Genomic DNA, 14,625 nt, shown 5'->3' on the forward strand with positions numbered 1-14,625 from the left:
TAATTTTGGCTGACTCTGCGTACCCATGTCGAGAATGGTTAATTCCACCTTTTCCTGGTGATCCAGACGGAGCTCAAAAACGTTTCAACAAAGCACAGAGAAAAACTAGAAACATAATTGAGCGATGTTTTGGCATTGTCAAAAACAGGTTTTATGCTTTGAAAACTGGAATTCGTTTGCATAAGGTCGAAGATGCCTCTAAGCTTATAATGTGTGGATTTGTTATCCATAACTTGTGTATTCAACATGGAGACAACGGTAATGACTTTGAAGAACGCGAAGAAGAACAAGTTGATGAAAATCTAGCTCAAGAAAATCAGAATGATGGAGCTTTGAATAGACGATTACAGCTACTTAACTACTTTACTTAAAAGTATTGTTTAAAAATTCATATACAATTTGCTCTAGAGCATAGGATCTATCAAAATAGTTTGGACATGGATCATAGATTTGTGCCTAAATTAGTTGAATTAAAATTGGAAAAAAATTCACACAATGACTTTTTAATAAATGCAAGAAATTTTTATAAAATATTAGACCATAAAAATATATGTTTATATCTGTTTTTATATAGTATGTGTATTTTGTTTTTTTATAGAACACGCTTAAAAAAAAATTAGGAGATTTGTTAGCTTTTGTCGTTAGGAGCAATTCTTATTAAGAGTATTTTAAAAAGGTAAAAAATGCTTAATAGCATAAAATTAAGATATGATCGTATTAATATTAAACTAGATTACAAAATAAATTTAAAATATGAAAGATATTGTTTTGTTTAAATTTTAAAATCAACCACTAGCCAATGCAATACCTTATATATAGTTATATATAGTTGTGATGCTTGTATCTATTTCACATCGCAACAGCATTGGTCTTAATGTTTGTGTGAAGTTTTACAGAACTTATTACTGTAAGGTAATGGTGATAAAAAAAATGAAATAACAAGAACAATTTCAGGTTGAAGTTATATTTTTATTGTTACTAAAAAATGTAATTGGTCATGGCTTTACAGTTAAATACCTTCAAGGTGAATGTTTAAATATAGTTATACAACATTTTTCGAAATTTAACATAAAATTATGATGTAGCTCTTCTCTTAATGCTCAAGAATTTCCTCCTAAAACAAAAAAAATTTGTTAATGATAAAGTTATACTAAATACAAGCTACAAGTTATACTAAATACAAAAAATTTGTTAATGATAAAGTCATACTAAATATTATTACAAATTAATTTTAAAATACCGTTTCTGTATTTACAAAATGTTGCTGGTTTGAAGGTTGCAATTTCTCATTCATTAGCTTTGTTGCTGTTGTGTAATATATTGTTAAAGCCTTTTCTTTTCGAATTTGCTGTTGTCTGAGAGCAACGTCCAATTTCAGAAGTTTTACTCTTAATTCTTGTTCTTTTTTTAATCTTTCTTTTTCTAACCGTAAAACACTTACTTTCAATTTTTTAAAACTTCCATCTACCAGGAGACTTTCTCTAGCTTGTTTTCTTTTTAATTTTTTTAATGCCCCCCTTGATGGTTTATTTTGAATTGAATCTAAAATTTAATTCTAGGTGTCAAAACAAGATCAGTTAACTAAAATAATAAGAAAGGTGGTTTAGATTCCTTTAAAAATAAGAAGTTTTTAATGGTTTTGGAAATACTAGTTGTGTAAAAATTAAGCACAAATTGATGTTGTCTGTTATATAATTATAAGTCTAAAACCTACAATTAACTAAATTAAACAACTGAGATTTAAAAAAAATTAATTTATAAATTGCATTACCTTGAAGTATCTGACAACTGTCACTAACAAGAGTGGTATTGTCTAAATTAGGGGAGGACATACAATCAAATCTTGCATCTAATATAAACAATCAATTAACTCTATAAACTATAGAAATAGAAATATATATATATATATATATATATATATATATATATATATATATATATATATATATATATATATATATATATATATGTATGTATTTTATAACACAACTAGTCTTAACCAACAAAGAAAAATATACCAGACATAGACGAAATAAAAGAAGCTGTATCAGAAGATTGTTTCAAAGTAAAGTTTACTTCTTTACTTGATGAAGAAAGGGTGGCAGTGGGAGTGGAAAGTTGGTTGGGAGTGGATGACAATGCATCATCTGTTGTACAAAAAGAGATATTAAAATCAGGAACATCGATTCCAGATACATTTATTGACTTCCTGTCAATAATGTCTAAAACAACATTATCTAATTCTGTTAGTTGTCTCCCTGCAGCACCTTAAAAAAAAAAAATTATATATATATATTTGTATATATAATATATATATACAAAAATATTTAATTATATATATATATCTATATCTATATATATATATATATATATATATATATATATATATATATAACAAAACTATACCTGTTTTTAGACTCTTAGCAAAATTTTGCATTGTAGCTCTTCGCAAATAATTCCACTCTCTACTACGTAGCTGGTTGATATCTTCAATTTTTGCCCCTAAACTATTTAAATGTGACATTATGTCTTCCCAAATTCTATTTCTATGCCTCATAGTAATAGATGGACCTAAAAGTAGATGAAATAAATAATCAATATATAGTATAATATAGTCTTATATAGTAAAATACTAAATATTCTATAATAATATATTATTTTATAATAGGAATCATACCTAAAAAAGCTTACCTATATATATATATATATATATATATATATATATATATATATATATATATATATATATATATATATATATATATATATATATATATAAAATATAATGCAATTATACATATTTTTATTTAAATAGTTTGCTAATTAGAACATACCAAGCTTCCCAAGAAGAACCTCTTTGTTTTCTCTAATCTTTATTGCTAGTATCATTTTAAGTTCTTTAGACAGCTTTTTATTTTGTTGTGTATTTGTGTATTATTTTGTTGTGTATTTGTGTATTATATGGCATATTTGTTGACTATTTATACTTTTCTTTAGTCAAACATTATGAAAAATTTGTTTAACCAAAATTACTATCGAAAACCTAACAAGGAAAAACAACAAGGAACTGAATAATCGATTAAATGCAGATTTTAAGTAATTAGTTTATTATGGAGTTACCAAAATCCTTTTCAGTTTTATCTATAAAATATCTACATAAAAACACAAACAAAGAATGTTCAATGATTTTGAAGCGCTAACGTTGTTCCAGCAATGGCCGCCAAAAATCACGAAGAAAATATCTAAAATTGAGATCAAAAATCTATCTGAAGTTTTTTTTCGAAAAAACGCATTTTTTATCTGAAAAGGCGATTCCCTTGTTCGTTTATAGCATTGGATTTAAAAACGAAGTTTTTATCTTAAAAACGGAATTTTTTGAATGTTTATAGCAATGGACTTTTTTTTTCTTCGCTTTTTACGGTAAAAACTTCGTGTTTTACGGAAAAAACTTCGTTTTTTATGTTTATAGCATTGGCCCCAGGAGCTATTCATTACGTTTGCTTGAGAATACTTTTTCTTTAGAGTGAAAAGTAATTTCGTTTTCTTAAACGAACAATCTTACCGTTAAAATAAATTCTCGTAATTTTTTTTTGCGCAAAAATTTCTACTCTTAAAGTATTCCATGTTGTTATTGAAAACGTAGAAAAACATTTTATTAAACTAAATACTATAAATTATCGGTTTAAATAATTAAAAATTTGTTTAAAATAACATTCTCGTTTAGAGTTAAATAATATTACCTGTATATTACAATAACGTGAAATCTTCACTTAACTAGGATTTCTGGTAACTCAATGAAGTTTTACCGTATAAATAAACTTCAAATTAAGAAAATTTTAGAACGAGAAACAACGGATTTATATAATCGCCGAAAACAAACCAATTAAACGACAAGTTACATCTAATTAGATATTTTTCTAATGTTTTCACAAACAAAATTAAAAACAAAAAACACTACGTTAACTTAGAAACCGAGGAAAAAATTCGAAAGCATTACAATGAAAAGTATAAAAACATCTACGAATTTAACTTTTGATTTGTAATAATTTATCAAGTGGGTGTCATCGCTATAAAGCTTTTTTCCGTTGAGTTATCTGGCTGGGAAACACTTTTTAAACGATACTGAGAGTCCACTGCAGAACTTGTTACTGCACTTAGTGAAACGGCTTGTGGACTAGAAACGACTCTACCTCCAAGATTAGTTGAGTATGTAGCAGACAAAGTATTTTTCGATTGAGATAAACTTTCAGGGGTGTGCCTAAACGACTGATTTTCTAAACTTTTATTTTCAGTGCTTCCGTTTATAACATTCGAGGATACTTGAGGCAAAGAATGATTGCCTGAAATAGGCGCAATTTTAGGAAAACAGTTGGATATTTTAATTATTTGAGCTACAGGCTCTTGAGAGAAATTTTGAGGTCTAAGAATCATCTCCTGGTTTTGTGGAGATTTGCTGAGTTTTGTGGATTCTATTTTTGAACTACCCATTTGATTGCTAGTTGAACGAATTATTAAAACATGGCTTCCATTGGATTGGGAAATATGTTTTTGAGTTCTATTCATAAAAATATGATTGTTTGATTCTTGAGTTTGCGGTAGGCCACGAATAACTGACGTAGCATTTGAAGTTTTACACTCTAAGATACTCGTATTGAGGTACAACGATGAAGACGCTGATGTAGAATTAGACACAACAGGCTGTCCTATAGTTGTTACTACTGATATATTACTTAATACCTCAGGACGAATTAAAGTTGTTGAGATAGGACTGAATTGATTGCCAACCGGACGGAAAAGTATGGGTAGAGATTTTGTCAATTTTATTGAACTCGAACCCAGTTTTTTTTCGTGATTTTGAAGATTTTCAACAGAAATAGCAGATTGTTGTTGAGAATCCCAAACTTTTATGCTAGATACTGCGCTTGATACAAGAGTAAATTGCTTTTTAGTGCCCAGCTCACTGGTTGTTTGAGTGAAATTAGGCGAAGAAGAGACGCGAAGTTCACGCAACGCTACGGCCGAAGTTCTATTTTTCAAATCAACGGATTTGCTCAGATGAGCATGAAGTTTAGAACTAATTTGATTTACAGCGGCAACCTGCTGGACTGCCTTTTGAAGATCATTATTGGAATGTAACAAACTTCCCTCAACCGATCCAGGCAAGGGTTGAGTGTCAATATGAGTTCGCAAAACTTCTGCAGGACTGACACCAGCATTTTTTAAAAACCCTAATGTATCTGGAACTAACCGAACTGTATTTGACATAGATGTCATTAAAGGTAATGAGGTATGAAATGATTGAGGTGAGCTTGTAGCGCTTTCTGAGTCTTTTCCAATGAATTCTCGAGTAGAATTTAACCAGCTCTCCACTTTAGAATGGCTAGGAAGAGCAACATGATCTATCTTCGTAAGGATTGGAAATGTTGTCCTTTCAATTGACGTAACAGCAGATGAGATTACTTCTTTGGATCTTAAAACGTTCGAAAATGAAAACACCTGACCACTCAGAGCTAGCGCAAGAAACAATTGTATAAATGTTTATTTCTAATAGAGCCACATAATATTTCATATACAAGTGCTAAAATGAAAAATTATGTAAAAAAATAGTTATACACCTAATTAAAGACACTTACTTGTAGTTGCGTTAGAGATAGCCGAACCAGCTTTCGTAAGTTGGGCTGTAGTACAAGTAAAAACAACTTTTGGTACGTTAGCACCTAAACCGTTCATTTGAGTCATAATTTGTTCTTTAACTTGCTCCCAACGAGGAGAATCAGCTGGTATGTTTGCCCCTGCATTTTTCATTTGTAACATAAGCTGTCTTTTTAGATCATCCCAAGAAATTGTTGCTGGATGCAACTTAGATCCTGAGACTTTTGAATCCGACTGCTGGCATTGGAGAGATACAGAGTTTTTGTCTTGAATAACTGTTGTTGTTACGCTAAGGGGCTTCCTCGGACGACCACGAACAGTCATTGACTCAATACTACTCCGCGGTTTCAAGTCATTTATTTGATGTCTCAGAGGGGCGAGGTTAAATGGGAGCGAATTGCTTCTTAAAAGATTGTTTGCCAACACTACTTTAGAACCTATTTGTAAAGGAGCTAAGGCTGTATCGGCCAACTGATGTAAGGGGTTCGACAGTACAGAATCGTTTTTCTGATTTAAGGAAATACTTTGCTGATTCACTACAGCAGTTTCCTGCTGCATAGGTTTTATGACAATATTTTGCCCGTTTTGCATATTATTTTGATTTCCTACAAACATAAGAAAATATCAAATATAAAGGTTTTAAAAAAATTACACAAGATTTAAGCTATTTACCAAAAAAAATTTTAAAAGCGCACCATCAATGTAAATACGAGAAAATGCTGCTCTTGGGTTAGATTTCAACATTATTAATTGTAATTGAGCAGGTGACATTTTTTCTAAAGTTTCATACGTTTTAGCACATGCACTCTGACTATCTGATGCTTGTTTAACAGCCTTAGAACCAGTCTGAGCCTTTACTGGAGTAATATCTGAAGACATGCCCGACCCAGCAGCAACAGGTGTGAGAACTTTTATTTGTTCTTGAACAGAGGATGAAATACTGTTATTACTCTTTTGCATTTTCATTTTCTTAGCTTTCGCTGGTTGTTCGTCACTCATGAAAAAATAATCATCATCTTCATCAAAATCTGGGGGAAACTCTTTTTTCATTTGTTTAGTAAAAACCTTTTTTAGTTTCATTGCCATTTTGGTGAAAGCTAAAAAAAAAAAAGTATTAGATGTTTTGAAACAACATTTAAACAAACAGCAGACAAGGTAAATTTTTAAAAAATATGAATACCAATTTATGAAACAGATTAAAGATATGAAAGCTACAACTATTTTATAAGACGCTAAAATGACTTACGGCTAGCGGTTCCATTGTACATTTCACAATTGTCAAAAACAAGTAGAACATCACTTTCAAACTAAAAATTAACATCTTAAAGTAAATTAATACCTTAAAAAAAAAGAAAAAATCTTAAAAATTTTTTTTTAAGAACTAAAATTTTATTTAACAGGAACATAAAATGAAAGTAAAATACCAAAATGTAACATTTCTAGAACTAAATGAAATTAAAGAACTTTACCTCACTCTTTTGTTTGTAAACTTTCTTTCTAATCTTTTCACCTATTGTTTTAAAATCCATTGGGTGCTGGAAAAAGAAATTGTTTCATTACAAGTTAAAAATTGAAAAGTAACAAGTTAAAGGTTAACATTAAAAACCAAAATAAGAATAATTTTACCTTGATGTATGTATAATAATTTGGTGCTTCTTCTTCTTTAACAGGTTCTTCAAAAGGCCAAGAATCATTGTGATCAAGCAGAGAATGAAGAACTAATTAAAATAGAAAGAACTAGGTGAAAAAGACTATATTGTACAAATGAAACTATTTTAAAAAGACATCATAAAAGTAAACTTTGCATAAAACTATGAACCACACCTTTCTCCATTGAAAAAAGTTTGTCATTTTGCTCTGAGTCTGAGTCATCACTGTTTGAAACTTTTATCAAACTGTTTGATTTTTTTGTTGAGTGCAAAAGATCAGGGTTATCTATATTTAACTTTTGTTCTTCACGCTGTTTAACACGTAATGCCCTTTCTACAAGTACAATATTGTTTATAAAAATTACAAAAAACACATCCAAAAACACATCCAAAATCACACTGTTCCAAAAACAAGAATCCAAAAACAAGCATCCAAAACCAGACAAAAACATACAAATTTTCAAAAGTCATTTTTACAAACAGTTAAAACCATAAATATAAAACAAACAGTTTACAAACATACCCTCAAGAAGCTTTTCTCTTTCTAATGTTCGCCTAGCGCGTTCTTTGAGTCTCTCTTCTTGTTGTTGCTTTTGCTTTTCTTCTAGTTCTTTAGCTTTCTGTAGACTTTTAAGCAGTCTTTCTTCTTCCTGCACCTTCTCTTCTTCTTCTTTAAGCTTCATCTTCATCGTAATTCTATCAGAAGATCTTCGTGGAGCCATCATTAACAGTTTACGGTGGTATGAAGCTTCCTTTTAAAGATGTCAAAAAACATTATTTTGCTTATCAAAAAACAGTACTTTGATTTGGCTTGGCAACCTTATAATTAGGATGAAACAACAAACTTAAAGAAAACTCTATTACTGTTTTGTCTATCAATTTTCTATCAACATACCTCTATTAGGTATCTCTATTTACTAAAAAGACTTCATAACCATGCTTAACTTGTACCTTAATTTACTAAATTGGTTTTATGACTGATTAAATTTTCAACAGGAAATTACAGCTAACAGAATATGCATCAAACTAACAATATTATCACAATAACAAACTTTTTTGCTTAGGGTCCATACCTTCGTATGGTAATGTCATAACTTAAAGATATAACCGTAAAACAAAGTATAAAAATCTAACAGTTTATAAATTTAACCTTTTCTTTGAATAACTTTTTTATACTGATATCAAGTACTTCAATGGCAGCCAGGAGTTCTTTCTCCTTCTTATTCTTTTTACCTTGAAGCTCCGTCAAGAAATCATTCCAATCTTGAAGGGTAGAACAATGAAGGGACCAATCTTTTTTAATTGAATTTACAGATGAACTATCAATACTTTTTTCAAAACTTTGCTTGCTAAAAATAAAAAACTAATAGTTGCATGATTGATTAATATTTTAATTAGACATAGATTATATTTATATTTTAACTCTGAGGTACATAATTTTTATATACATAATTTGCATTTATCAAAACATAAAATTTTAATTGATTAAAATTAACTTCATTAGTCAAGAATTTTGCCTTACTTTTTACAGTTAGTAGCAGGAGCAAGAGTATCAATCCTAGCTTTTTTTCGAATTGGTCTTCCACTTTTCGTTCGAGCAGTTCTTGTATGATTTACACTGCTTTCAGCAGATTTTTCTGACTCCACATTTACATTTTTTTTTTCTTTATACAGACGGGTTCCATAGAAATACCAATATGTACTCCCTTCACAATCTGTACCTACAGGATCAACTCTCATATGATCAGGATCAATGTTCTAAATTTAAAAAAAAGACCAAATATTCAAGTCTGAAACTATCTACCAGCTATAAAAGAAGAGGGGTGCTAAGTGAGTTAATAACCTTTATAATTTAGCATAGTAATTACAAAAATACCAATTGCACACAAATATAAAAAAATTAAAATAAATTAATTATGGCTGAATACTTCAGCCTGCATTTTTTATAAAAGAAAAGTAGATATAATAGTATATGTAGTTTTTAAAGAGCCTGGAAGCCACTCATACATAACAGTACAGCAATAACATCTCAATTTGTACCTTAGTAAGTTCCATGACATCTTCCAACTCTAACCGCCAATTGCACATACTTAATAAAACTTCAACTTTACTTCTTGCACTCAAAAACCTGATTTAAAAAAAAATTTTTGTAGAATAACATATAGCATAACTTTGATAAAGAAAATATTTGAAGTACTCTAAGTAGGGATTGAAAACCCGACCTGGATACCCAAGGGTACCTGTAGATGGACAATTTTAATAAGTTTAGGTACCCAATACCCTAGCCTTTGGGTCAGTTATTAGCTGATATAAACTACCTGTAGAAGTACCTGAATATTGGGCAGTAAGGTTACCCAATCATCAGACCAAAATTTTAGCGCAACCAGGTATTTTTGTTTTTTTTTAATTTAATTTTATCTCAATTCTTTTAATATCACTCTTATTTCTATTTAATAGTTTCACCTACTCCATGTAAGTATTAAATTTTAATTAGTTAAAAATTAATAATTATATGGAGTAGGTGGAATTAATACTCAATTTTGAACAGCTTTTTTATTTATTTACTTACTTTTTTATTTAATACACTACCCATATTTCAGAACCACCTGCTAGTTGGGTAATAAAATCAGATATTGTGCATTTTCCATAACATTTCTTTAAAATACGTTTTTTTAAAATTCACTTGTGATTAATTTAAGGTTTTCTCTTTATCAATTCAACTATGACTGTTTTAAGGCCTTTCTATAAAGTTATGTATGTATGTATGTATGTATGTATGTATATATGTATGTATGTATGTATGTATGTATGTATGTATGTATGTATGTATGTATGTATGTATGTATGTATGTATGTATGTATGTATGTATGTATGTATGTATGTATGTATGTATGTATGTATGTATGTATGTATGTACATATGTATGTATGTATGTATGTATGTATGTATGTATGTATGTATGTATGTATGTATGTATGTATGTATGTATGTATGTATGTATGTATGTATGTATGTATGTATGCATGTATATAATGGAGCAGCTAGCGTTTATGAAAGAGAACAGTAAATTACTAGATGAAATTTCAGGCTACTTCTAATTTTTTTAACGCTGAAATTTGAACTCCTTCAGTGCAAATATTTATATTTCAATTTTTTTTTTTTGTCATTTGTAATTCAATGTAATTAAATGAATTGAGTTGAACTGTTTTGGGTATTTTTTCTTCTTCAGGTATTTTTACGGGTATTCTATAGGTATTAAAAACAATTGGGTATTATCTTATTAAAAATAAAATAACAGGTATTTTATAACTTTCGGGTAATTACCTGAATATTTAAATTTTGTTAATACCCAAAATAACTACCCGGATTCAAGTTTGGGTCCCCTAAATCTAAGCGTCAATAATGGTGTGAATGCATCATAAATTTATTTTTAATATAATTTGTTTAAAATAAATTTTTGCTTATTTTAACATACAGATATATTGGTTTAACTTGTGCATTTGAATTTCACACCTCAAAATCAACTAATGGAATTATTTTCAGCTATCTAGTGACTATAGAATAGAATTTATAAGAAAAAAGGCAATTTTTAAGATGATGGAAATTAACCCAATCCAATATTTTATCCAAAATTGAAACAAGCATAATGAATCACTGGATCCACTGAAGTTTATATTAGCTAAATTTTTCTTATTCTAAATCAGATGAGGAAAATTAGATATCACTTACTTGCAGAATCTAACCACTTATAAAAATTAATTTAAGAAATCTTATTCCATTTCAAAATTATTTTTAAAATTTCAATGTTAATATATTATGAAACAAAATATAATCAAAATTATGAAGCAAACAACGAAAACTCACTTGAAATCTTTATCTGCAACAGGATTTTCCTTATTTTGCTTTGTCTTATAATGAAAATCTAACAGATCTTTTAAGTATTGATTGTAGTTCTCCAGCCTGAAGAAAAGTAATATTGATATTTATATTCAGAATATACGTTTAATCAGTTGAAATATATCAATAAAAGTAAAACGGATTTTAAGGATTTAAAGGATGCAAAGTCTGTGTCAGACCTTGTCTCAAAACCTTCAATAAATTAGTTATCGAGACAAAACGCCAAATTGAATTAATACCCAGTAAAATTTTAATGTCGTTTTATATATTAAAATGACTTGAAAAAAGAATTCCAGAAAAAATTCTTGATAACTTCAAAAAAAAAAAAAAAAAAAAAGAAAAAAAAAGAACAATAAAAAAAGCAGTTAGGAATAATTTCACATGGAAATAATTAGTTAACATAAAAATACTTGGCATTAAGTAACACTCACCTCAAGCTCATATACATAAGACTTTGTTTAAAAAATATAACAGATATGTTAAAAGTCCTAACTTTCAAATAAGTAATCAATTTTATATTTGTAAAGCATAAAAGCAGTGTCTAGAAACTTAAAACATCAAAAAAAGTATTAAATCTATGTAAAAAAGTATTAAATCTATTATACTATGTAATAATCTAGATATACATACGAAACCAAGTAATTCTGTAATTAAACACTAAAATAATACTTTTTCTTAAAAAAAAAAAAAAAAAAAAAAAACAACCAAGTAAAAAAGAATAAATTCAAACATATTGAAATAAATTGACAAAGGTTTGCAGGAAACAGTAAAAAAAAAATAGACTTTAGTTTTTTATGAGTACTAATGAAAAGAGTGAGTTATACTTTTTAAATGTACACTTTAATAAAAAAAATTCAGTTAGCATAAGTATTCCATATTTACTGGTGTATAAGACTTTTAGCTGTTTTAAGAATGCAAGAAGATAAAAATATTTTTCTGTGAAAAGTAAACCTTGAGTTATACATTTTTTACAAAATATTAAAAAACTCTTTCCATCTAAAAATAGGAAGTCGACTTATAAAATGTTAATAATAAAAAAATTTAGCTTAGTAAATAATACATGCATAAAAAAAGTGATTTTATTTGGACACTTTTTTCAAAAGCATGCACATTATAAGGTTAAAGATAATGATTAATGTGTAAGTAGATTAATCATTATCACTAATGAATTTAAAAAAATTTTATTTCTTAAAATTTTATTCAAAAAAATGTTGACAACTTACGTGATTTGCAGGCCATCTCTAGTTTTGTAAAGACCTCTTAACAAACAAACAACTAAATCTGCAATGAAACTTGAAAAGTTCTCTGTACCATCTACTAACAAAGATTCTTCAAAATCCTAAATGAAAGGACTCACTTCTATTACTGTAATCAAAAAGGAATATTAAATGTTAGTAAACTAACCACATTTAACAATTCAATTAAAGTGAATAGTACATACATACATACATACATACATACATACATACATACATACATACATACATACATACATACATACATACATACATACATACATACATACATACATACATACATATATACATACATACACTTGCTTTAGAAATTTTATAAAGAAAATGACTAAAACAATTTTCTACACACTATGAGTTTAGGATATATATATGTATGTATGTATGTATGTATGTATGTATGTATGTATGTATGTATGTATGTATGTATGTATGTATGTATGTATGTATGTATGTATATATATATATATATATATATATATATATATATATATATATATATATATATATATATATATATATATATATATATATATATAAGTAGATAAAAGTACTAAGTACCTCAATTTCAAAATTAATTAAACCAAATGATTCTTTAAACACGTGAAAGAAATGAGAGATTGTAGGAACTTCATACCATGTGTGCAACTCTGTAAAAACAGTTTGAATTTAAAATCTATCAATTGTTTTGACCATCCCTGACCAAAAGATGCATGTGCATAGACTGCATCAGCTGATTTTTATATTGATTTTTAATGAAAATTGTTAGATTGAGAAACTGACTTATACGGAGCTGGGATAGATTTTAATAGTTAATTGTGTACTTATGTATATATGCAGTGTTTATTAAGGCCATTATAAATCTCTTAGATAATTGATTTTAGGTTAAAATAATCTTTATTTTATTCTAAAAATTTATTCGCATAACCATGAATAATTTGTTTGTGAGATTCCTTTATTAACAAGCTCTAAAATGCCAAAAGGAACTTTTTGTCTGCGTTCATTCGTGTTTCGTAACAACATAATTAAACACAACACAACTTACCGTCCATTTCGATTTTCTTTTCTTTCATATTGAGCCGCGCATAACTGAGTTTTTTATGGAGATTGGGGCAGAAAACGTTACAAAATCAATCAACACTTAGTTAACTCATAGCTCAGTACAAGGATATGCAGTCATTAAAAAACACGCTCACCCGAAACTGCAAAATATTAAAATTAAAATTAAGAAAATTTCCAACTGAAAAAAACATGACAAGGAAGAATAATGCTAGAGAAAAGGTTTTGAAACTGTATTACTCGGTTAAGAAGAAACCAATCTCTACGAAAGAGAGCAATATTTTGCAAAAATACGTAATAACATAGTGGCAGATGAATTTCTTAAGTATTACATTCCAGGGAAATAAAAAAGTAAGCTTTTAAGACAACACTACCTTTATTCTAAGAACTTGATAATGTCACATGTATGTTGAAATCGAAACAAATTGAACTTGATATTAGATTCTTTTATTTAAAAATTACTGAATATCTATTGTTGCAGTTAGAATTCAGGGGTATACAGTTGTATATACCAGTGTTTGACAAATTGCGGCTCACGAGCCACATACTGCTCTTTGGTTAATCCAGTGCGGCTCTTCGAAGAATATTAAGGATACAATTTTTTAAACTTTAGTAGAATGAAAAATTTTATAATTTTTTAAATTAGTCTAGTAATGTGATGTACAGTTAAATTTTAGTTTTTTTTTAGGGAAACATGGGGCAAGATGTCGAACGTTTTGAAAAGCACTTATATCTTATTCAATAACTGTTTCAATAAGTAAATTCCATTATACCATTACCTTCTCAAATAACACGATATCATAAATTCTAGTTAATAAGATATGTAATACAAACGGTTATGTAATTTTTTAAACAATTCTACTACTTAAAAACTACTAATCTACTAATCTACTAGTCTACTAATCTACTAAACTACTAGTCTACTAATCAGTTCATAGCAAATTCAAACACAACAATATAAAGCAAATGTCAAATAAAGTATTTTAATGCATAATAAAGCAATGTAATAATGACTAAGCTACACAAAAGTTATTACAGTACAGGTTTATGGTAAAACATGTACTTTGGCGAAACGACAAACGAGTCAGCTTGCCCCGTTCATCTTGCCCCTAGG

General features: G+C 28.3%; 2 protein-coding genes across 7 annotated transcripts; both read right to left on the bottom strand.

Moving 5' to 3' along the window:
* Window positions 1-948: 948 nt before the first annotated feature.
* Window positions 949-3,368, bottom strand: LOC149883177 (uncharacterized). Of its 5 annotated transcripts, none has more exons than XR_016456216.1 (6): window positions 2,835-3,368; window positions 2,407-2,571; window positions 2,077-2,267; window positions 1,772-1,849; window positions 1,241-1,542; window positions 949-1,114 (listed from the first exon to the last, which is right to left on the bottom strand). XR_016456216.1 is itself a non-coding variant. In XM_090099752.1 (6 exons), the coding sequence occupies exons 1-6, from the start codon at window positions 2,887-2,889 to the stop codon at window positions 1,094-1,096; spliced, it is 870 nt and encodes a 289-aa protein (XP_089955878.1). In that variant the 5' UTR covers window positions 2,890-3,298; the 3' UTR covers window positions 949-1,093. The 5 variants fall into 5 exon arrangements, 3 of the variants coding, with proteins under 3 accessions (XP_089955878.1, XP_089955879.1, XP_089955880.1); XM_090099752.1 differs by having other exon boundaries at window positions 2,019-2,267; window positions 2,835-3,298; XM_090099753.1 differs by having other exon boundaries at window positions 1,772-1,813; window positions 2,019-2,267; window positions 2,835-3,288.
* A 527-nt stretch (window positions 3,369-3,895) lies between these two features.
* On the bottom strand, window positions 3,896-13,600 carry LOC145181066 (uncharacterized). 2 transcript variants are annotated; one of them, XM_090099749.1, is made up of 15 exons: window positions 13,498-13,600; window positions 13,014-13,102; window positions 12,423-12,538; window positions 11,167-11,262; window positions 9,342-9,429; window positions 8,824-9,059; window positions 8,452-8,650; window positions 7,825-8,053; window positions 7,477-7,635; window positions 7,279-7,370; window positions 7,122-7,187; window positions 6,899-6,959; window positions 6,348-6,749; window positions 5,634-6,257; window positions 3,896-5,510 (listed from the first exon to the last, which is right to left on the bottom strand). In XM_090099749.1, exons 1-15 carry the CDS (start codon window positions 13,523-13,525, stop codon window positions 4,051-4,053), a joined length of 3,945 nt encoding a protein of 1,314 aa, XP_089955875.1. In that variant the 5' UTR covers window positions 13,526-13,600; the 3' UTR covers window positions 3,896-4,050. The 2 variants fall into 2 exon arrangements, with proteins under 2 accessions (XP_089955875.1, XP_089955876.1); XM_090099750.1 differs by having other exon boundaries at window positions 13,381-13,498.
* Window positions 13,601-14,625: the final 1,025 nt, after the last annotated feature.

This window comes from Hydra viridissima, unplaced genomic scaffold (genome assembly GCF_058129835.1).
Source record: "Hydra viridissima isolate aposymbiotic clone 2 unplaced genomic scaffold, HvirCarnegie_v1 scaffold_10, whole genome shotgun sequence".
Classification (NCBI taxonomy): domain Eukaryota; kingdom Metazoa; phylum Cnidaria; class Hydrozoa; order Anthoathecata; family Hydridae; genus Hydra; species Hydra viridissima.